The 22,928-nt window shown below is 42.3% G+C and overlaps 2 protein-coding genes and 1 long non-coding RNA gene across 3 annotated transcripts in view; all 3 read right to left on the reverse strand.

The window, feature by feature from the left end:
* The window catches only part of LOC309391502 (vitelline membrane outer layer protein 1-like), a 50,547-nt gene that overhangs the window by 14,395 nt on the left and 13,224 nt on the right, over positions 1–22,928 (reverse strand). The gene's annotated exons all lie outside the window — the stretch shown is intronic.
* Positions 6,317–7,667, reverse strand: LOC309391507. The gene is made up of 2 exons (XR_014175304.1): positions 7,580–7,667; positions 6,317–6,926 (listed from the first exon to the last, which is right to left on the reverse strand). It is a non-coding gene; the product is annotated as an uncharacterized lncRNA (long non-coding RNA).
* On the reverse strand, positions 19,675–21,274 carry LOC309391504 (vitelline membrane outer layer protein 1-like). The gene is made up of 3 exons (XM_081952023.1): positions 21,046–21,274; positions 20,701–20,795; positions 19,675–20,096 (listed from the first exon to the last, which is right to left on the reverse strand). Exons 1-3 carry the CDS (start codon positions 21,214–21,216, stop codon positions 19,805–19,807), a joined length of 558 nt encoding a protein of 185 aa, XP_081808149.1. The 5' UTR covers positions 21,217–21,274; the 3' UTR covers positions 19,675–19,804.

Genomic DNA, 22,928 nt, shown 5'->3' on the forward strand with positions numbered 1-22,928 from the left:
TTCAGAAACCATTAGCACACAGACTCCTTATTCTGGAAATTGCAGCATTGTAAGCAGTGGTGGGATTCAAATTTTTTCACTACCAGTTCTGTGGGCTTGGCTTGGTGGGCATGCAGAGGAAGGATACTGTAAAATCACCATTCCCTCCCCACTCCAGAGGAAGGTTATTGCAAAATCCCCATTTTCCCCCGATCACTTGGGGCTCGGGAGGCAGAGAATAGATGGAGGTGAGGCCAGCCAGAGGTGATATTTACTGGTTCTCCAAACTACTCAAAACTTCTGCTACAGAGTCCTCCAGAACCTGCTCAGAACCTGCTGAATACCACCCCTGGTTTGGACCATTTGCTGAGTTTGTTGAGTATTTCAAGCAAGGCCTCATCATCAGTTATTGCTAGGAAAACCTACTGAGAGCCCAGAGCACAGCTGGTTAGACACAGCCTCTTTTGACTTATCTCTTAGTTTCAAGAAGAACTGGAGACTAGCATCTTTCAAGATTGGGGACTTCAGAGAATGAGTGTCCTTCATTTCCTCTGTTATTGACAATCATGGACGGTGTTGTCTCTTTGTAAGTAAGAAAGAATTCTGTTGACTGCATTTTTAATTGAGAGGAAGACTATTCCAGATCCCTAAAGAAAATACAAGCAGTTATTGTGCTCATATAAGTGGACATCAAATATATTTAATGGAGTTAGAAGCAGTTGTAAAAGAGTGCAGAGAAGAGCAACAAAGATGATTAGGGGACTGTAGGCTAAAACATATGAAGAACGGTTGCAGGAACTGGGTATGTCTAGTTTAATGAAAAGAAGGACTAGGGGAGACATGATAGCAGTCTTCCAATATCTCAGGGGCCGCCACAAAGAAGAGGGGGTCAAGCTATTGTCCAAAGCACCTGAGGTAGAACAAGAAGCAACGGGTGGAAGCGAATTAAGGAGAGAAGCAACTTAGAACTGAGGAGAAATTTCCTGACAGTTACAGTAGAACAATTAATAAGTGGAATAACTTGCCTCCAGAAGTAGTGAATGCTGCAACACTGGAAGTTTTTAAGATGTTGGATAACCATTTGTCTGAAGTGGTGTAGGGTTTCCTGCCTAGACAGGGGATTGGAGTAGAAGACCTCCAAGCTCCCTTCCAACTCTCTTATTCTATGTAAACTTCTGAAAGTTTGCCAATGAAAGTGCAGAATGCAATAATATCTTTTCAAATAAAGTGCAGGATGCGGTCAAGGATATTCCTAAGAATTAAGGCTGATTCAAATGTACATAACAAATAAACATTTACATAAGAGTTGGAAGAGAGCTTAGAGGTGTTCTAGTCCAACCCCTTGCCTAGGCAGGAAACCCTACACCATTTCAGTCAAATGGTTATCCAACATCTTCTTTAAAACTTCCAGTGTTGGAGTGTTCTTGTTCTACCCCCAGGTGCTTTGGAGAATAGTTTGACTTCCTCTTCTTTGTGGCAACCCCTGAGATATTGGAACACTGCTATCATGTCTCCCCTAGTCCTTCTTTTCATTAAACTAGACATACCCAGTTCCTGCAACCGTTCTTCATATGTTTTAGCCTCCAGTCCCCTAATCATCTTTGTTGCTCTTGTCTGTACTCTGTTACAACTGCTTCTAACTCCATTCAATGTATTTGATGTCCATTTGTATGATCACATAGTAATTACTTGGATTTTCGTTAGGGATCTGGAATAGTCTTCCTCTTAATTAAAAATCCAGTCAACAGAATTCTTTCTTACTTACAACACCGTCCATGATCATCAGTAACAGAGGGAAAGGAGGACCCTTATTCCCTAAAAAAGAACCTGCTGAATACCACCCCTGGTTTGGACCATTTGCTGAGTTTGTTGAGTATTTCAAGCAAGGCCTCATCATCAGTTATTGCTAGGAAAACCTACTGAGAGCCCAGAGCACAGCTGGTTAGACACAGCCTCTTTTGACTTATCTCTTAGTTTCAAGAAGAACTGGAGACTAGCATCTTTCAAGATTGGGGACTTCAGAGAATGAGTGTCCTTCATTTCCTCTGTTATTGACAATCATGGACGGTATTGTCTCTTTGTAAGTAAGAAAGAATTCTGTTGACTGCATTTTTAATTGAGAGGAAGACTATTCCAGATCCCTAAAGAAAATACAAGCAGTTATTGTGCTCATATAAGTGGACATCAAATATATTTAATGGAGTTATAAGCAGTTGTAAAATTCTTTCTTACTTACAACACCGTCCATGATTGTCAGTAACAGAGGGAAAGGAGGATCCTTATTCCCTAAAAAATCAAAAGTCCTCAATCATTGAAAATGCTAGTCTCTAGTTCTTCTTGAGAGAGAGAAATGTGGGGGCACAAAACCTCAAGCATTGCAAAGATTGATTCTCTCTTCTCTATCGTTTTGAATCAAGCCACAGAACCAAAATGTAATTCTAAAATGAGAAATTCTCAGCTGCTTATACGAACAAGCCTGATTCCACTAGGAAAATGTGTCCTTTTGTTAACTGATATTAATACCAGACCAACAATGAAGCCATAAACAATGTCCCAATAAAGAAATAAATATCCCTATCAGTTCTTGCCAATGCTCAGTAACTCTGAGATGCAATGTCAGTATGTCAGCATCGGTCTTAGATGCAGATTTTTCACTCTTGGGGGGAAAAAAAGAATTACTGCAAAGTCACAATGAGTTCTGCAATGTAACTAATCAGCGTACATTATGTTAAAAACCATGTGTTGCTTCCTTTTTATTGTATTGAACATAGATATTTATTATATGTTTACATTGTTGGGCATTTCTGACTAACTTCCTATTACTATTTACAGTGCACATTTAATAAACTGAAATAAAAGTTAAACTATCTTTTAATAAAATTGTCTACTTATGGGGAAATACAATGATTGATGTAACCCAACATAAACTGTTTGATTTAGCCAGCCTATATTTAGGAAGAATCTTTACTTAAGATAAGGATTCTTTAGCTATTGTTTTACTTTCCAGCTGTTTACATTACCTGAGTTCTGCCGAAATTTTTATCCTGCGGAGATAGGGAACAGCCCAGAAAAGAAAATGAAAATGAAAAACCCAGGGTTCTGATCTCCCATTTGGAAAAAGAATTTGCTTGTAGGGACTCATGTGAATACTTCACTTCAGAGCGTAATTTCAGTGTGATGTGTTGATTCTTGCCATGTTAACATTTAACAATATCATCTAAACTTTGTTAAACAATTCAGAGATCATGGATTCATTTCAGAGTTCATCTTAGAGGAATGTATTTGAAAGCCATGACTGTAAAGAAATTGCTCCCTGGATCTAATCTAAAACAGTTATCTTGGAAAGGTTAATAAAAAAAGGTTGATAATACTCAGCCTTATAACGTAATAGTTTAGACCACTGCAGTCCACTGTCTGTGGGGCTGCTTTTGAAAACTACACAGAAGCTTCACTTCATACAAAATGTCATGCTTGTATGGTTGGGTGTTTGTAACCAGTTGAACCAGTGGAATGTCAGCCTTGGGAAAACTCCAGACTAGCAATACCGAAGCTGAACACTATAGGGAAGCTGAACAAAATAGGTAACGTAGTACAGCCTTCAAACCCAAAGACATGGAGAAAGAGAGCAAAGACCCTCAACGAGGGTTCCTCCATAACAAAGGCATGCCTGTCTTAATTAAAATGGATGGAGCCTTACTGAAGACACAGCTCTGACCCGTTTTCTTAGTAACACCAACAAAATCCAAACCTACTATAACAGACCCCTTCCCATTGGGTTCACAACTCCTGGTGATCACAGAAAAGGAAGTGCAAAAGCTATTTCACAGACAAAAGCCAGGAAAAGATCCAGACCTAGACAAGATAACTCCTTCTTGCATAAAAGTCTGTGCTGACCAATTGGGCCACATCTTCACCCGAATCTTCAATAAATCACTAGAGATTCTTGCTTCAAACACTCTACTACATCTTACAACATCCTGAATCTCCAAAGACCTATGCAAGTATCCTTTTTGTAGACTTCAGCTCCGTATTCAATACCACCATTCCAGATATTCTTCTAACCAAACTAAATCAGCTAGCTGTATCTGTTCACACTTGTAAATGGATCATAAGCTTCCTAACATTCAGAAAGCAGCACGTGAAGCTAGGCAAAATCACATCACATACCTGTACTATTAGCACAGGAGCCTCTCACGGCTGTGTGCTCTCTCCACTTGTCTTCTCTCTATACACCAATGATTGCATCTCAAAGGATCCCTCTGTTAAAATATTGAGGTTTGCAGAATATACAATGGTGATTGGTCTCATTCGAGACAATGATGAATCTGCATACAGACAACTAGCCTTGTGGTGCAACCAGAACAATCTTGAACTAAATACACTCAAAACAGTAGAAATGGTGGTAGATTTTAGGATGAACCATCCTACACTACCACCTCTTACAATATTAGAGAACATAATATCAACAGTAGAGACCTTCAGGTTTCTAGGTTCTATCATATATGAAGACTTAAAATGGACACCTAACATCAAAAATGTCATCAAAAAAGCACAACAAAGAATGTTCTTTCTGCACCAACTCAGAAAGTTCAAACTTTCCAAAGAGCTGCTAATTCTGTTCTACAGAGGAATTATTGAGTCTGTCATCTGCACCTCTATAAGTGTCTGGTTTGGCTCTTCAACCAAACAAGTTAGACACAGAGTTCGATGGATAATTAGAACTGCAGAAAAAACAATTGCTACCAAGCTGCCTTCCATTGAAGACCTATATACTGCACGAGTCAAAGAGAGGGCTGTGAAAATAACTACAGACCCCTTACATCCTGGACTTAAATTGTTTCAACTTCTACCCTCAAACTGAACCCATAGGGCACTGCACACCAGAACAACTAGACACAAGGACATTTTTTTCCCGAATGCCATCACTCTGCTAAGCAAATAATTCCCACAACACTGTCATATTACCTACTAAGACTGTATGACTGTTATTCTTATCTTCCTTCCTAGTACCTATCTCTTCTGACTTAGGACTATAACCACGTTGCTTGTATCTTTAAATTTTATAATGTTTTATTTGTTTCCTAGTATAATTTGATTGCTTCTTGATTGATAGTTTCCTAGTATAATTTGATTGCTTATTAGAAACATGTGACTATTACTAAGTGTTGTATCTTATGATTCTTGATGAATATATTCTATTTTATTTTTCTTTATGTACACTGAGAGAATATGCATCAAAGAAAAATGCCTTGACCAATAAAGAATTATGTTCTCTTCTGTTCTGTTCTATTCTATTCTATTCTATTCTTGTTGGAAACCATTCTTGGATCTCGTGAGTTTGGGGAAACAAGCTGCAATTCTGCTTGGTTGATTTATTGTGGCTGTTTCATTACAACAAAGAGACATCTTCAGTGCTAGAAGTGAGTAGGGTTTGATTTTGTTTACATAACAGCTTTGATGGTGGGAGTGTAATTTTCTTCTTAGTGGGTTATTGACCAGGCTCTTGCTTATTGCTTATTTGTTTGTCTGAGTTGGTAGTTCCTTGATTGGGAGATGGTTTATGACTTCGTTGTTGGTCTGGTATTAATATCAGTTAACAAAAGGAGACATTTTCCTAGTGGAATCAGGCTTGTGGTCCTGTTGGGATAAGCAGCTGAGAGTTCCTCATTTTCAAAAGGTCAAGGGATTGCTTTTCAGTTCCAGACCTCAGGAAAAGGCATCTTGCTTGACCTTTGATAAACTTTCAGCTACCTTATTTATTTATTTATTCTTCGCATTTCTAGACCGCCCCCTCTCCCAAAAAAGGACTCGGGGCTTTTACCTTCAAGTAAAAGCTATGGACGGATCATTTCTGAAGAATTTCAGGGCAACACGTTCTTGAGTTATTTACATTTAGGGATTTTAGTTATATTTCAATGTATCCCAAACTGGGTTTGTGTCAACCTGTAAGCAACCAAGAACCTGATTAAGTTGCAATGTTGTACAAATCAAATCAATAAATATATAAACATAAAAATTCAGAGCCAATGAAAGGCATGGGAGTGGAGGAGAGATATTTTATGTCAGTGTTTAAAGAACAGAAAAGTAGTGATTTGGATAAGTGATGATTTGTAGGCTTTCTCTAAAATTTCTGAGGAAAACTTTTGTAGCTCATTATTCACATCTGATAAAAGCACATACATCATCAATTTTTGTTGGTTTTTAACTGGTGCTGGCCCACCTATAATTTATTTCCTTTCTGTATTCTCTGAAGTGAAATGCAAGAACAAATAAACCCAAAGAAATACATATGTATTATCGTTGCCCAAAACGTGGCTCAATGAAAAAAAGGAATGACTTTGAAGATGCAACATAATTTTATTTGCAAGCAAGAAAGCAGTAAGACAGAATTACAGTTTGCTTCTGTGACTTGATTCAAAATGATAGAGAAGAGATCATCAATCTTTGCAATGCTTGAGGTTTCTACCACCACATTTTTTTCTCTCCAATCTGAGCCCATTTCAAGACACACAGAGGGGTGGGGGGATTACCTTATACTACCACATTTTACACAAACATTTTAGTCTCTCCTCAAGTTAATATTGGACTATAATTAGCAGTCTTTGGAAATGTATAGCAAAAGCTTATTTCTAGCTGGCAAAACATGTATCAGCCATTAACAGCAGTAAAAACGCACATCATTATGTGTTGTGTCATCACCATTGCCCTGATCTCCCTCCACCTTTGTTTGTATCCCACATATACCAGTCGAGGGGCAGCGATGGCTCCATGGGCCAAAATCACCCCACTTCCGGCCATGGCCCGTCATGGCGTGACCATTACTGCAGGTGAACTGGATGTTGTTAGCTGCCGTATCATCACCACTTCCTTGAGGGCCTTCCACTCTCAGAGAAAAAGAAACCAGATAGCCTGAGTTGCAGAACTGGGTGTGGGTCCAGTCTCCCCACCTGCCAATAAAAGATGGATACACATCTCTTTGGTTTGTTGATTAAGCTCTTGTCATCAGGCCTCAAGACTCAAATATTATGGCTAAAATCTGGGACTAGGAACCAGTTAAACCAGTCTGAGTATCAAAATTCATTATCTCTGGGATGATAATTGACTTTCAACTTAACTCGTTGGGCTGTTGTAGGGGGAAAAAACAAGGGAAGAGGATCTTGTGGCTGCTGCCATAAGCTTCTAGGGAAAAAAATAGAGAATACAAATCGGAGGCAGCTGGCAGGCAGCAGAAGTAGCATGCAGTACAGCACTCGAACCACTGTGCCACCAAGGGTCACTGAGTCAATAAAGGGGTGTTTGCGGCATGAATAAATGTCAGGAAAGAGCAATGAGCACGTCAAGAAAGACAAAAGGGTGGAGATACATTTGCTGTGGCGCACAAAATATTAGCAGCTATTTTGGGACTTCTCCAGAAAAAACAAGTCTCCATCCATGTCTCAGCTGCTAATTCAGAGACACCATTGCACAACAGTGCATGAAAATCAACTTTATTAATTCATTTATTTCCAGTGCATCCCCTTCTGAAATTAATAGCAGTACACTAACAATCAGTCATCTCCTCAAAAGAAAATAATATTGGACAAGAAAGTTGGTTACTCACGGTCCAACTGTAGACTCAATTGTTTTGCCTTTGTCACAGTACAAACGGATTCCGTTCAGAGCTGTATGGTCACCGTTCCCTTGGTGTGCTACCTAAGAAAATAAGACGTTGATAAAGTTCCAGATCAGCCCTTGGTTTCGTTCAGCCTTCAGTTCTCGGAATTTCCAACATTTACCCATCAATATGGGAGAATCGGTGCCTCTCTTTGATTATAGAATCAAAAAAATGTTAAGCATCAACACACATCTTGTGGCCTTTCTTAAACACAAAGTAAAAAACTGAAGAGTGAATTTCAAGGAAATAGAAAGAAGTAAAAGAGCATCTGAAAAATAATTTTTTACCTTCAGGGACATTTGTATAACCTCCAGGGCAAAACTCACTTGAGCCCCAGGAACCCCAGGGACCCCCATTTGGTACAGTGAGTACATATTGGTAACTTCGGGCTTCAGTATTCCCCAGGCAACAGGAGATGGTCAGGAGAAGAACAGTGGTGACAGAGAGATCCATGAAAGAGTAAACCAGTTGGCCTCTTGAAACAGAAATGTCTTCAGAATTTGTGGCCTCCTAGAAAACTTTTATAAGTCTTTTATAAGTATCTGCAGTACCACCCTCATGAAATCATGTTTTACCATTTATTTGTTGTGTAGATTTCAATCAGCCTTAATTCTTAGGAACTTACTGGACTGCATCCTGCACTTTCACTGGCAAAATTTCAGAAGTTGTTTGTCACTGCTTTCTTCTTCCTAGAACAGGACTAGAGTACAAACCAGTCTTAACCACTACTCCGAATTGCCTGCCTCACAGTCCTAGCAAAAACTTCACTTACTGTAAACATCAATGTCCCATGAAGTACTAAGTTTTAAAAAAGTAATCTTGCCACTTACTGACTTCAGAAATTACATCCTCTCTAATTAACACCTTAGCGGATTTCTGGGTAATACTCAGAAACCAGAAAATCGGGTTAATGGTAAACTCAAATGCGTAAATTTCTGAATCTTGCAGAAACTTTAACTCCCATAAAATCAGTCTGAATTGCTGAGCTAATGCTGGGAAAGATATACTAATTTTTTTTTTTTTTGCATAATTTGTATAATTTATTACAAGCCAAAAATGCATTAATGGACACATTTCGATTTATCTCCCTTACTTTGCATAGAGTGGTAATTTCAGACACTAAAGGGAACAAAAACTGTGCCATTGAATGTAGTAGATTTTGATGTCAACTTTTAGATATCAACAGAATGCAACTTTAGCCCAGGCAAACAGGTGTGGTCGGGAGGGGAGGGAGCGGAGTGGGGGAGGAGAGTGATAATAGCATTCCAGTACAGGGCTCTGTTATACCAACGGTCGTGGGGAGGGGTGGGTGCGAGGACAGACTAAGAACCTGCAGCCGGTTGGGAGACCGTGGTTGTTGGTTACACCCGGTCACTTGTAACAACCCCTGTACGCTAGGTGGCCAGGATCTACAGAGCCAGGGCTTTAGGCTGATGTTATGCAATGCGAGGTCCGCTGTTAACAAGGCCCCCCTCATTAACGACCTGATTTTGGAAGGGGAGCCGGACCTCGCAGGAATAACAGAGACCTGGTTGGGCCACGAGGGAGGTGTACCCCTCGTGGACATGTGCCCACCAGGTTATCGAGGATTCCACCAGCCACGGGCCCAGGATAGGGGCGGTGGGGTAGCGGTAATTATCCGGGAAGACTTGGAGTCGAGAGAGTTCACTGTGCCACAGACATCCGGGTGTGAATCCCTTGTTGTGAGATGGGGCCCAGGGAGACAGTTGGGCCTGCTGATTGTATACCTGGCTCCTCGCTATACATCAGCGGCCCTGCCTGAGCTCCTCGAGCTGATCGCAACGATGGCAGTTGAGACCCCCAAACTTTTGGTCATGGGGGACTTCAACCTGCCATCGGTGGGAGAAGCATCTGAGGTGGTTCAGGAGTTCATGGCTTCCATGACAGCCATGGACCTGACTCAGTTAATTCAGGGTCCCACAGACGAGGGAGGCCACACACTGGATCTTGTTTTTGTCTCTGACCAGTGGACGAGTGATCTGGGAATAGGGGACATAGCTATTACTCCCCTGTCATGGTCAGACCACTCACTTCTCCGACTTGACTTCCCAGGTGCTACCCCCCGCCGCGGGGAGGCGGAACCAGAATGTCCTAGTTGGTTCCGCCCCAGGCGCCTGATGGAACCGGAAAGGTTCCAGACAGAGCTTGGGCCACCTCCTGTAGACCTGACCCGCCCCCAGATAGAGGACCTAGTAGCCGCCTGGAATAATGCGGCTGCCGGGGCCTTAGACCGGGTGGCGCCTTTGCGGCCTCTCCTGCGGCAACGAACCACCCTGGCCCCTTGGTTTACCGAGGGTTCTTACCGGCCACCTTGAAAGAGGCGGTTGTGAGACCCTTACTCAAGAAGCCTTCCCTGGACCCAACGGAGCTAGCCAATTACCGCCTGTCTCCAACCTTCCTTTTTTAACGAAGGTTGTAGAGAGTGTGGTGGCCCAACAGTTCCCACATCACCTGGAGGAGAATGATTATCTAGACCCGCGCCAGTCCGGCTTCCGATCCGGGCACAGCACAGAGACGGCCTTGGTCCGTCTATCTATCTATTGGTTGTTCCTCTATCCTGGTCCTATTAGATCTCTCAGTGGCTTTTGATACCATCGACCATGGTATCCTCCTGCACCGGCTGGAGGGGCTGGGGGTAAGGGGCACCGTTCTATGGTGGTTCTGCTCCTACCTCTCCGACCGGACGCAGCGTGTGTTGGCAGGGGATCAGAGGTCGTCCCTGAGGCCTCTCATTTGTGGGGTACCACAGGGGTCAGTCCTCTCGCCTCTCCTGTTCAACACATATATGAAACCGCTGGGTGAGATCATCCGTGGTTTTGGGGTGGGATATCATCTGTACGCTGATGATACACAGCTGTACATCTCCACCCCGAACCACCCCAATGAGGCCGTTGAAATGATGTCCCGGTGTTTGGAAGCTGTACGGGTCTGGATGGGTGACAACCGACTCAAACTCAACCCCTCCAAGACGGAGTGGCTGTGGCTTCCGGCTCCCCGGTTCAACCAGCTAATTCCAACACTGGCCATTGGGGGCGAGCAACTAGCCCCCATGGAACGGGCGCGCAATTTGGGCGTCCTCCTGGATGCCCGGCTGTCCATGGATGACCATGTGGCAGCCGTGGCGAGGGGGGCGTTCCACCAGGTTCGCCTGGTGCGCCAATTGCGCCCCCTATTGGACCGGGATGCCCTTCGCACAGTCACTCACGCGCTGGTGACGTCCTGCCTAGACTACTGTAATGCTCTCTACATGGGGCTTCCCTTGAGATGCACTCGAAGACTGCAGCTGGTCCAGAACGCGGCCGCGCGGGTGATTATGGGGAATACGAGATACTCCCATATAACACCTCTCCTGCGCGAGCTGCACTGGCTTCCTGTGGTCTATCAGGTGCGTTTCAAGGCATTGATTACCATCTTCAAAGCACTCCATGGCACAGGACCTAGCTACATGCGGGATTGCATCCTGCCCCATACATCCCTACGACCAATTCGCTCTCACAGAGAGGGACTTCTCCGGGTGCCGTCCACTAAGCAGTGCCAAAGGGCGGCGCCCAGGAGTAGGGCCTTCTCTGTGATGGGCCCAGCCCTCTGGAATGACCTCCCCCCGGATATTAGGATTACCACCGACCTCCGCTCCTTCCGTTCAAAACTCAAGACCCACCTTTTTCAACTAGCAGGCCTGGCTCAACCATAGTTCCATTTTATTCCCCCTGGCAATTTTTAAACTTATAATCTCTATTGGGGTTTTAATTTAACTTATTTTAATATTTATATGTTATTATAATATTGTATTATGTTTTATACCTCCTCTGTACAATGTGTACAATGTGTAATTTTTATAATATGTGTTTTATTTATTGTACGCCACCGAGAGTCCCTTTGTGGAGAGGGAGCGGCTAACAAATTTAATAAAATAAATAAATAAATAAATTTAGAATGAAAGAGAAAAGCAGGTGGTCTTGAAAGAGTCCATTTACCAGTGGTGGGTTACAACCGGTACGCCCTGGTACCGCTGTACCAATGCCTGCCAAAAGCACTGGGTACCATTCCAGTATGGTGCTCCGGAGGGCCCGCCTGCCTGCCCACGCTCCTTACCTGTATTGGAGCTCTTTGGCACTTCCGCTCCTCCAAGCAGCTGAAGCATCAGAGGCATTGCAGAGGCGTCGCAGAGGTGTTGCGGAGCATCACAGGAGGTAAGGATATGTGTGCACATGCTGCGCACTTTCATGTAATGGACGCCAGGCCCCGTTGCACAGTACCGGTTGCACCGGGATCCGGAATCCACCACTGCCATTTACATATGTATTAAAACTGGAGGTTTTCCATTAGATCAGTGTTTCAAACTTGGCCATTTCAAATAGATGTACCCTGGCTGAGGAATTCTGGAAGTTGATTTCAACACAGCTTAAGTTTGCCAAGATGAAAAACATTGCATGTAGCATGTGTCATTCTACATGAGAACAAAGAAATACATCAATCCTTATCTTAAATAAGCACTTAATAGTTGAGTGGTTAAATCAACTGTTTATTCTAGTATGCCTGGTTGACTTTTCCCACAAGTAGACAAAGTGACAGTTGACTTTTCTCACAAATAGAGAATTTCCCCAATTATTTGGATATTAGAAAGAAACCAAGAGTGAGAAACCATTGATGGTAAAATCAAATTTGCTGACATTTTAGGGTTAGCTAGGTAGTGGCAGTCCAGTCAATGTGGTCAGTTGATGAGTAACTTGTGGAAAGCTAGAAAATTGAAGCTTCTATATTGGGCTTCCTGTAGTATTTGCTGTATCCCTCTGCAGCCATGCAGTGCTCATTTCAAGTTTTGCATTCTGGGTCTTGTAGCTTCAACTTCTCCCAAGGTCCTATAAGCAATGCCCATGAGATTTTAGACCACCCAAGGATGGTGGTTTTGTTCAAGAGAAGTTAAAAAGATTATAATCAAGTTTGACTCCCTCTTCTTTGTGACATCCCTGAGATATTGGAATACTGCTATCATGTCTCCCCTAGTCCTTCTTTTCATTAAACTAGACATACCCAGTTCCTGCAACTGTTCTTCATATGTTTTAGCCTCCAGTCCCCTAATCATCTTTGTTGCTCTTCTCTGCACTCTTTTACAACTGCTTATAACTCCATTAAATGTATTTGATGTCCATAGTAACTGCTTGGATCTTCTTTGGGGATCTGGAATAGTCTTCCTCTCAATTAACAGGCAGGCAACCAAATTCTTTCTTACTTGCAAGGAAACAACACCATCCATGATTGTTAGCAAAAGAGGGAAAGAAGGACACTTATTCCCTGAAGTCCCTAATCATTGAAAGATGCTAGTCTCTAGTTCTTCTTGAAACTAAGAAATAAGTCAAAAGAGGCTGTGTCTGACCAACTGTGCTCTGGGCTCTCAGTAGGTTTTCCTAGCAATAACTAATGATGAGGCCTTGGTTGAAATACTCAACAAACTCAGCAAATGGTCCAAACCAGAGGTGGTATTCAGCAGGTTCTGACCAGGTTCTGGAGAACTGGTAATGGAAGTTTTGAGTAGTTCAGAGAACCAGTAAATATCACCTCTGACTGGCCTCACCACCATCTATTCTCTGCTTCCCAAGCCCCAACTGATCAGGACAAAATGGGGATTTTGCAATAACCTTCCCTTGGAGTGGGGAGGGAATGGAGATTTCACAGTATCCTTCCTCTGCCATGCCCACCAAGCCATGCCACGCCCACCAAGCCAAGCCCACAGAACTGGTAGTAAGAAAATTTGAATCCCATCACTACTTACAATACTACAATTTCTGGAACAAGGAGTTTGTGCTCTAATGATTTCTGAATGTGATATGGACTGCGAGTAATCCTGGAAATGTAGTCAACGGAAGATTTGGGATTTTAAAAATGTATTCTTTTTTTCCCCTAGGAGCCACAAGATCCTCTTCCCTTATTTTTTTTCTTAAAACAGCCCAATGAATTAAGTTGAAAGTCAATTATAATCCCAGACATAATTTTGATACTCAAACATAGAATTCAACTGGTTCCTAGTCCCAGATTTTAGCCATTATGCTTGAGTATTGTGGCCTGATGCCAAGAGCTTAATCAACACACCAAAGGGATGTGTATCCATCTTTTATTGGCAGGTGGGGACCTTGGACTACCACCCAATTCTACAACTCAGGTTACCTGGTTTATTTTTCTCTGAGAGTGAAACTCCCTCAAAGGGTTGGTGATGACATGGCAGCTAACCAAATCCAGTTCACCTGCAGTAATGGTCAAGCCATGATAGGGGTGATTTTGGCCCATGGAGCAGTCACTGCCCCTTGACTGGTATATGTGGTGTTTGGTCTGGCGTTTCAGGAACGTAGCCATGCATGGCCTCCCCTGTTTGGTCAAAGCGCGCAGCAAGTGCAGGAAGCTCGGCACATTCCAATTCGTCGCTTGGTTAACAGCTAGCATATAATTCGCTCTTATCGGTGGCGCTGTTCACACCTTGTGATTCTGATCAGTTCCTTTTGCTGTTATGTTGTTGTTACTGAATAAATGTGGTTGTTGATGATTACCATCTCGCCCCAGTCTATGCCAGACCCACCACACATACTTAAAATATGGAATACATATAAAGGTGGAGGAAAACAAGGGCAAGACTGATGACACAACACTCAATGAAGTACATGGTTTGTCACCTAGACATATATTTTTGCTATACATCTCCAAAGACTGTTAATTATAGTCCAATATTAACATGAGAAGAGAAGGTATGTTCATGTAAAATGTGGTAGTTCAAGGTAATCACCCTCCCCATGTGTGTCTTGAAAGGGGTTCCGATTGGAGAGAGAAAAATGTGGGGGGCACAAAACCTCAAGCATTGCAAAGACTGATTCTCTGTTCTCTATCATTTTGAATCAAGTCACAGAACCAAATTGTCAATCTAAAAGGAGGAACTCTCAGCTGCTTATCCCAACATGACCACAAGCCTAATTCCACTAGGAAAATGTGTCCTTTTGTTAACTGATATTAATACCAGACCAACAACCAAGTCATTGAAGCCAACAATGAAGCCATAAACAATGTCCCAATCAAGGAACTACCAACACAGACAAACAATCAAGCAGTAAGCAAAAGCCTGGTCAATAAACCACTAAGAAGAAAACTACACTCCCACCATCAAAGCAGTGTATGCAAACATAAATCAAACCAGAGGTGGATGGCTCCCGGTTCAGCCCAGATCTGGCGAACTGGTAGTAGTGGCAGCGGGAGGCTGTGCCCACCCACACAGACACTTCTGTATCACACATGCATGCGCGCACAAGCGAACCGGTAGTAAAAAAAATGGAGACCCACCAATGAATCAAACCCTACTCCCTTCTAGCACTGAAGATGTCTCCTTGTTGGTAATGAAACATCTGCAATAAATCAATCAATCAGACTTGCAGCTTCTTACCTCAAACTCAAGACATCAGAAAATTGTTTCCAACAAGAAAACATGGGTTAGAGCTGTGTGTTCAACAAGCCTCCATCCCATTTTTTTTAAGTTAAGACAGGCATACCTTTGTTAGGGAAAGAGCCTCGTTGAGGGTCTTTGCTCTCTTTCTTCATGTCTTTGGGTTTGAAGGCTGTACTATGTTACCTATTTTGTTCTGCTTCCCTACAGTGTCTGTGTTCAGCTTCGGTATTGCTAGTCTGGAGTTTTTCCAAGGCTGACATTCCACTGGTTCAACTGGTTTCAAACACCCAACCATACAAGTATGACATTTTATATGAAGTGAAGCTTCTGTGTGGTTTTTAAAAGTAGCCCCACAGACAATGAACTGCAGTGGTCTAAACAATTACGCTATAAGTTTGAGTATTATCAACTTTTTAGATTAGATCCAAAGAGTAATTTCATTACAGTCATGGCTTTCAAAACCATTCCTCTAAGCATGATGAACTTTGAAATTAATCCATGATATCTGAATTGTTTAAGAAAGTTTAGGTGATATTATTAAATGTTAACCCAGTGCATATCAACACATCACACTGAAATTATGCTCTGAAATAAAGCATTCAAATAAGTCTCTACAAGCAAATTCTTTTTCCAAATGGAAGATCAGAACACTGTGGGTTTTTTATTTAAATTTTAATTTTCTTTTCTGGGCTGATCTCTATCTCTGCAGGACAAAAATTTGGACAAAACTCAGGTAATGTAAACAGCTAGAACGTAAAACAGTAGATAAATAATCCTTATCTTAAATAAAGATTTTTCCCAAGTATAGACTGGTAAACTGTTGAGTCACATTAATCAGTGGCTTTCCCCACATGAAAACACTTTTATTTAAAGGTAATTTATGTTTTATTTCGGTTTTTAAATTCTATTCTATTCTTGTTGGAAAACATTCTCTGATCTCGTGAGTTTGAGATAAGAAGCTGCAATTCTGCTTGGTTGATTTTTTTTTTTATAAAAAGGTTTTATTGGTTTTTTCCAATATTTTGGGGGGAAGGATACATAAATGTGGAGAAAAATTTTGACAGCTACATCATACGGAAGGTGGTACTTCCCCAGAGTCTTACATCTCTCTCTTATTTTATACATATCAAAGTATCATTATTACATACATATTAGCAGTTTAGGTTTACTTCAAATTCTTTAACATCTTCAACCATACTTTATATCACTTCTAACCATTTCATTATATTAACAATTACACTATGTTTTTAAATCATTTCTGTGACCTAAGTCTCATTGCTGTCTCTTCTCCCCTGTCTGTTGGCTGAGCCATGGCTCCTCCCCCCTTCATGTCTTGTGCAGTGTCTCTTGTTTCATCTAGGAGGTTATTGTGTTTTTCCATGAAGGCTTCTGCCTCCACCACTGTATTAATTCTCACTCTACCCCCTCCCAGAAAATCAGCAAGCCTTCTGGAATTAACCACCAAAACCAGATATTTTTTTTCATATAATTCTTTAGTTAGAAAGAAGAATTTCTTCCTCTTATCTCTTATTCTTTTGGGTATCTGTTTCAGAATGGTTATTTCTTTGTCCTTATATCTTAAAGGTTCCCCCCTTTGAACTCCTAGAATTTCATCTCTTGTGGTCTTTCTAAAAAATTTAACATGAACTTCCCTTGGAACATTATGTGTTCTAGCATATGCTGAGTTAATTCTATATATCAGATCAATATCCCACCCTAGCTGTCGCTTATCTCTTTTAATATAATCTGCTAGCATTGTTGTCATAATCTCCCTTAAATCTTCACCCTCCATTTCAGGTATGTTTTGAAATCTAAGAAAGAGAGACATCCTTTGAAATTCCATTTTTTCCATATAATTCTCAATCCCAGTATTTTTTTTTGTAAAGCCTTCATCTCTTCTCCCACCCCCACAGCACCCTCCTCCAGAGCTTCTATTTTCTGGCTATTTTGTAAAGTCTGGTGTTTATTCTCTCTGAGTTCTTCCCTTAGGTCCGCCAGCTCTTTTTTTATTTCATCCTGTCCCTTTAAGATCGACTGGAACATTTGTTGAAACATTTCTTGAGACTGCTGTTCCCTCTCGGAGGCTTTTGGTTGTAAAAAGGTAGATAGTTGTGTATGTTGTGGAACAGGACTTGAAACAGAAGAAGATGGAGCCGATGCTGGTTTAGGAATGAGGGCCTTTTTCGCAGGCATTGTGAAGTTCAGAGAAAGTTTATAAGTCTAGACAGAAAAGATGGCATCTACAGGAGCGCGCTGTCAGGTGATGTCTACAGGCAAGCAAGGTCCAGTGTGGGATATCAGTCTTCAATAAGGCTCCCCTCCAGTTGTAGTCAATTTTCCCCAATCCAAGGAAGATTGTATAAAGAGATTCCTCTAGGGTTCACCAGGGTTTTATAGTTCCAACCCAGAAGATTTTTCAAAGACAACAGTTCATTTGTAATGGCAGCAGAAATGGAGGAAGAAGCACCATTTTGGCTCAGCCCCCTCAGGAGATCGGAGAACAATCATTCAAAACGTTTCCATTCATAGATTATTAGGTCAGTTCACTTTCTTTCTTTCGCAATTGTTCAAGAGAATTAGCCCATTGCTTGAAAGAAGTGAATATCAAAGAGTTTTTTTCCCAGTTCTCACTCTCTCCTCCGAAAGAGAGATCGTTTAAAGCCGCTTTTCCGAGAGTGGGGGGAAGAAACCCCCCCCCCTCTCCAATCTTAGCACTTTGCCGAGATCAAAGAGTCTTAAGAAAGCTGATAATCCTTGTTTACTTAGTTGTTCAAAAAAGTAAGAAAAAGACGCCGGGGGAATTCCCCCCTCACCGCATTTGCCTTCACATAGAGCATTTTCTTCCGATCTCCTCAGGATGAAGGCGCACATGGCAAGCGCAACCCTCAAAAGCCTCCCGGTGTCTAGGGCAAAGCTGGCAGCCCCCCTGTGGCTGCTGCCGCTCCAGGGGGCTCCAGCAAGCCGCCCCCTTGGCAGGATGCCCCTACAAGGCATCGTGTGCCCCCCCCCCATGAGTCAGGGGGGCCCACCAGGACAGCGAGCGGTGGAGAACATGTCTGTCGTCCACAGAAACCGGAAGTGGAATCCTGCTTGGTTGATTTATTGTGGATGTTTCATTACAACAAAGAGACATCTTCAGTGCTAGAAGTGAGGAGGGTTTGATTTCTGTTTACGTAACAGCTTTGATGGTGGGAGTATAATTTTCTTCTTAGTGGTTTATTGACCATGCTTTTGCTTACTGCTTGATTGTTTGTCTGAGTTGGTAGTTCCTTGATTGGGACATCGTTTATGGCTTCATTGTTGGTCTGGTATTAATATCAGTTGACAAAAGGACACATTTTCCTAGTGGAATTAGGCTTGTGGTCATGTTGGGATAAGCAGCTGAGAGTTCCTCATTTTCAAAAGGTCAAAGGATGGCTTTTCAGTTCCAGGCCACAGGAAAAGGCATCTTGCTTGACCTTGGATAAACTTTCAGCTACCTTCAAGAAGAAGCTAAGGACGGATCATTTCTGAAGAGTTTCAGGGCAACACGTTCTTGAGTTATTTATATTTAGGGATTTTAATTATATTTCAATGTATCCCAAACTGGGTTTGTGTCAACTTGTAAGCAACCAAGAGCCTGATTAAGTTGCAATGATGTACAAATCAAATCAATAAATACATAAACATAAAAATTCGGAGCCAATGAAAGGCATGGGAGTGGAGGAGAGATATTTTATGTCAGTGTTTAAAGAACAGAAAAGTAGTGATTTGGATATGTGATGATTTGTAGGCTTTGTCTAGGAAGAGAACTTTTATAACTCATTATCCACATATAATAAAAACACATACATCATCAAGTTTTGTTGGTTTTTAACTGGTGCTGGTCCACCTATAGTTTATTTTCTTTCTGTATTCTCTGAAGTGAAATGCAAGAATAAATAAACCCAAAGAAATACATACCAGTGCCAGCGGGCGACGCCCAGGAGTAGGGCCTTCTCGGTGATGGGCCCGACCCTCTGGAATGACCTCCCCCCCGACATTAGAGTAATGACTGATCTCCGCTCCTTCCGTAAAAAATTTAAGACCCACCTGTTTAACTTAGCTGGCCTGGCCTAACTGTAGCTTTTGTGTCCCTCTAGCCTATATTTTAAATTTTAAATGCTTAGGGATAGATTTTTTAGGTTATTTTAACTTTTAACTGTAACTGTACAGCCTATCATATAATTTGTTTTAATGGGTATTTATAATTATCTAAGTTTGTATATTGTTTTATTGTGGTCTGTACACCGCCCCGAGTCCCTTTGGGGAGAGGGGGCGGTCTATAAATTTAATTATTTAATTAATTAATTAATTAATTAATACATACGTATTATAGTGGCCCAAAAAGTGGTTCAATGAAAGAAAGAAATGACTTTGAAGATGCAACATAATTTTATTTGCAAGCAAGAAAGCAGTAAGACAGAATTACAGTTTGCTTCTGTGACTTGATTCAAAATAATAAGAGAGGAGATCATCAACCTTTGCAATGCATGACGTTTCTGCCACCACATTTTTTTCTCTCAAACCCGAGCCCATTTCTACACACAGAGTAGTGTGGGATTATAGAGTAGGGGGAATTACCTTGTACTACCACATTTCACACAAACATTTTAGTCTCTCCTCAAGTTAATATTGGACTATAATTAGCAGTCTTTGGAAATGTATAGCAAAAGCGTATTTCTAGGTGGCAAAACATGTTTCAGCCATTAACAGCAGTAAAAACGCACGTCGTTGAGTGCTGTGTCATCACCATTGCCCAGTACTCCCTCCACCTTTGTTTGTATCCCACATATACCAGTCGAGGGGCAGCGATGGCTCCATCGGCCAAAATCACCCCAATTCAGGCCATAGCCCATCATGGCTTCACCATCACTGCAGGAGAACTGGATGTTGTTAGCTGCCGTATGATCACCACTTCCTAGAGGGTCGTCCGCTCTCAGAGAAAAAGAAACCAGGTAGCCTGAGTTGCAGAACTGGGTCTGGGTCCAGTCTCCCCACCTGCCAATAAAAGATGGATACACATCTCTTTGGTTTGTTGATTAAGCTCTTGTCATCAGGCCTCAAGACTCAAACATTATGGCTTAAATCTGGGACTAGGAACCAGTTGAATTCTATGTCTGAGTATCAAAATTCATTATCTCTGGGACTATAATTGACTTTCAACTTAACTCGTTGGGCTGTTGTAGGGGGAAAAAACAAGGGAAGAGGATCTTGTGGCTGCTGCCATAAGCTTCTAGGGGAAAAAAAATAAAGAATACAAATTGCAGGCAGCTGGAAGGCAGCAGAAGTAGCATGCAGTACAGCACTTGAACCACTGCGCCACCAAGGGTCACTGAGTCAATAAAGGGGTGTTTGGGGCATGAATGAATGTCAGGAAAGAGCAATGAGCACGTCAAGAAAGACCAAAGGTTGGAGATACATTTGAATAAACAAGTCTCCAACCATGTCTCAGGTGCTAATTCAGAGACCATTGCACAACAGGGCCTGAGAATCAACTTTATTAATTCATTTATTTCCAGTGCATCCCCTTCTGAAATTAATAGCAGTACACTAACAATCAATCACAAGAAAATAATATAGGACAAGAAAGTCGGTTACTCACGGTCCAACTCTAGACTCAATTGTTTTGCCTTTGTTACAGTACAAACGGATTCCATTCAGACCTGTATCATCACCATACCCTTGGGGTCGTTCTACCTAAGAAAATAAGACTCTGATAAAGTTCCAGATCAGCCCTTGGTTTCGTACAGCCTTCAGTTCTCGAAATTTCCAACATTTACGCATCAATATGGAAGAATCAGTGCCTCTCTTTGATTATAGAATCAAAAAAATGTTAAGCATCAACACACATATTGTGGCCTTTCTTAAAACACAAAGTGAAAAACTGAAGAGTGAATTTCAAGCAAATAGAAAGAAATAGAAGACCATCTGAAAAATAAATTTTTACCTTCACGGAGAAACCTTTTGCATAACCTCCAGGGCAAAACTCACTTGAGCCCCAGTCACCCCGGTGACCCCCATTTGGTGCAGTGAGTACATATTGGTAACTTCGGGCTTCAGTATTCCCCAGACAGCAGGAGATGGTCAGGAGAAGAGCAGTGGTGACAGAGAGATCCATGGAAGAGTAAACCAGTCGGCCTCTTGAAACAGAAATGTCTTCAGAAATTGCAGCATCCTAGAAACCAGGAATCTTTTATAAAGTATCTGCAGTACCGCCCTCATGAAATCATGTTTTACCATTTATTTGTTGTGTAGATTTCAATCAGCCTTAATTCTTAGGAACATCCTGGACCGCATACTGCACTTTATTTGGCAAGATTTAATTGCACCTTACACATTCATTGGCAAAATTTTAGAAGTTTACATAGAATAGGAGAGTTGGAAGGCACTTTGGAGGTCTTCTAGTCCAACCCCCTGCCTAGGCAGGAAACCCTACACTACTTCAGACAAATGGTTATCCAACATCGTCTTAAAAACTTCCAGTGTTGCACCATTCACAACTTCTGGAGGCAAGTTATTCTAATGATTGATTATTCTAACTGTCAGGAAATTTCTCCTCAGTTCTAAGTTGCTTCTCTCCTTGATCAGTTTCCACCCATTGCTTCTTGTTCTACCCTCAGGTGCCTTGGAGAATAGTTTGACTCCCTCTTCTTTGTGGCGGCCCCTGAGATATTGGAACACTGCTATCATGTCTTCCCTAGTCCTTCTTTTCATTAAACTAGATGTACCCAGTTCCTGCAACTGTTCCTCATATGTTTTAGCCTCCAGTCCCCTAATCATCTTTGCTGCTCTTCACTGCACTCTTTTACAACTGCTTATAACTCCATTAAATGTATTTGATGTCCATTTCTATGATCACATAGTAACTGCTTGGATCTTCTTTAGGGATCTGGAATAGTCTTCCTCCCAATTAACATGCAGGCAACCAAATTCTTTCTTACTTGCAAGGAGACAACACCATCCATGATTGTTAGCAAAAGAGGGAAAGAAGGACACTTATTCCCTGAAGTCCCCAATCATTGAAAGATGCTAGCCTCTAGTTCTTCTTGAAACTAAGAGATAAGTCAAAAGAGGATGTGTCTGACCAGCTGTGCTCTGGGCTCTCAGTAAGCAATAACTGATGATGAGGCCTTGCTTGAAATACTCAAAAACTCAGCAAATGATCCAAACCAGAGGTGGTATTCAGCAGGTTCTGACCAGGTTCTGGAGAACTGGTAGTGGAAATTTTGAGTAGTTTAGAGAACCAGTAAATATCACCTCTGACTGGCTCACCCACTGTTCCCTCTAAGGTGCGTGGCTGCGCAGCCGCACAGGTTGCAAGAAAACACCGCGCAGCAGTTTCCAACTGCCACGCAGTGCTTTCTGCTGTCACAGGTGCCGGAGGCTGGGGAGGTCCTTTGCAGACGGCTAGAACTGGCTGCCCGCAAAGGACCTCCCCTGACTTGTTTTGGTGAGCGTGGGGCAACTGACGCTAGTTCAGGAAAGCAAGCCCGGGGAGGTCCTTTGTGGGCAGCCATTCCTAGCTGCTTCCGCCCGGCGCTGCAGCTAAAGTAAACTCCCAAAGCCCCTGCCACTACCGGAATATCTGCTGCCACCTCCTCCTACTCTAAAAGCACCACCAGATTTGCTGCCCAACGCTGCGGCAGAGGTGAAGCCGCCAAAGCTCCCGCCGGCGCCCCGCCCGTGGTAGCGGCGCCTCCCCCTCTGTTCGGAGCACCTGAGCTGAGCCCCACGTTACCCCTGCCCCCTCCTCCTCTGCTGTGCTTTTGAGGAGCCATGAGGCCGCGGGAGCCAGTAGGAAGGCGGCGGAGGGGGCGGGAGCAGGGGAAA

This window comes from Natrix helvetica, assembly GCF_964273705.1.
Source record: "Natrix helvetica genome assembly, chromosome: 4".
In the NCBI taxonomy this organism is placed as follows: Eukaryota; Metazoa; Chordata; class Lepidosauria; order Squamata; family Natricidae; genus Natrix; species Natrix helvetica.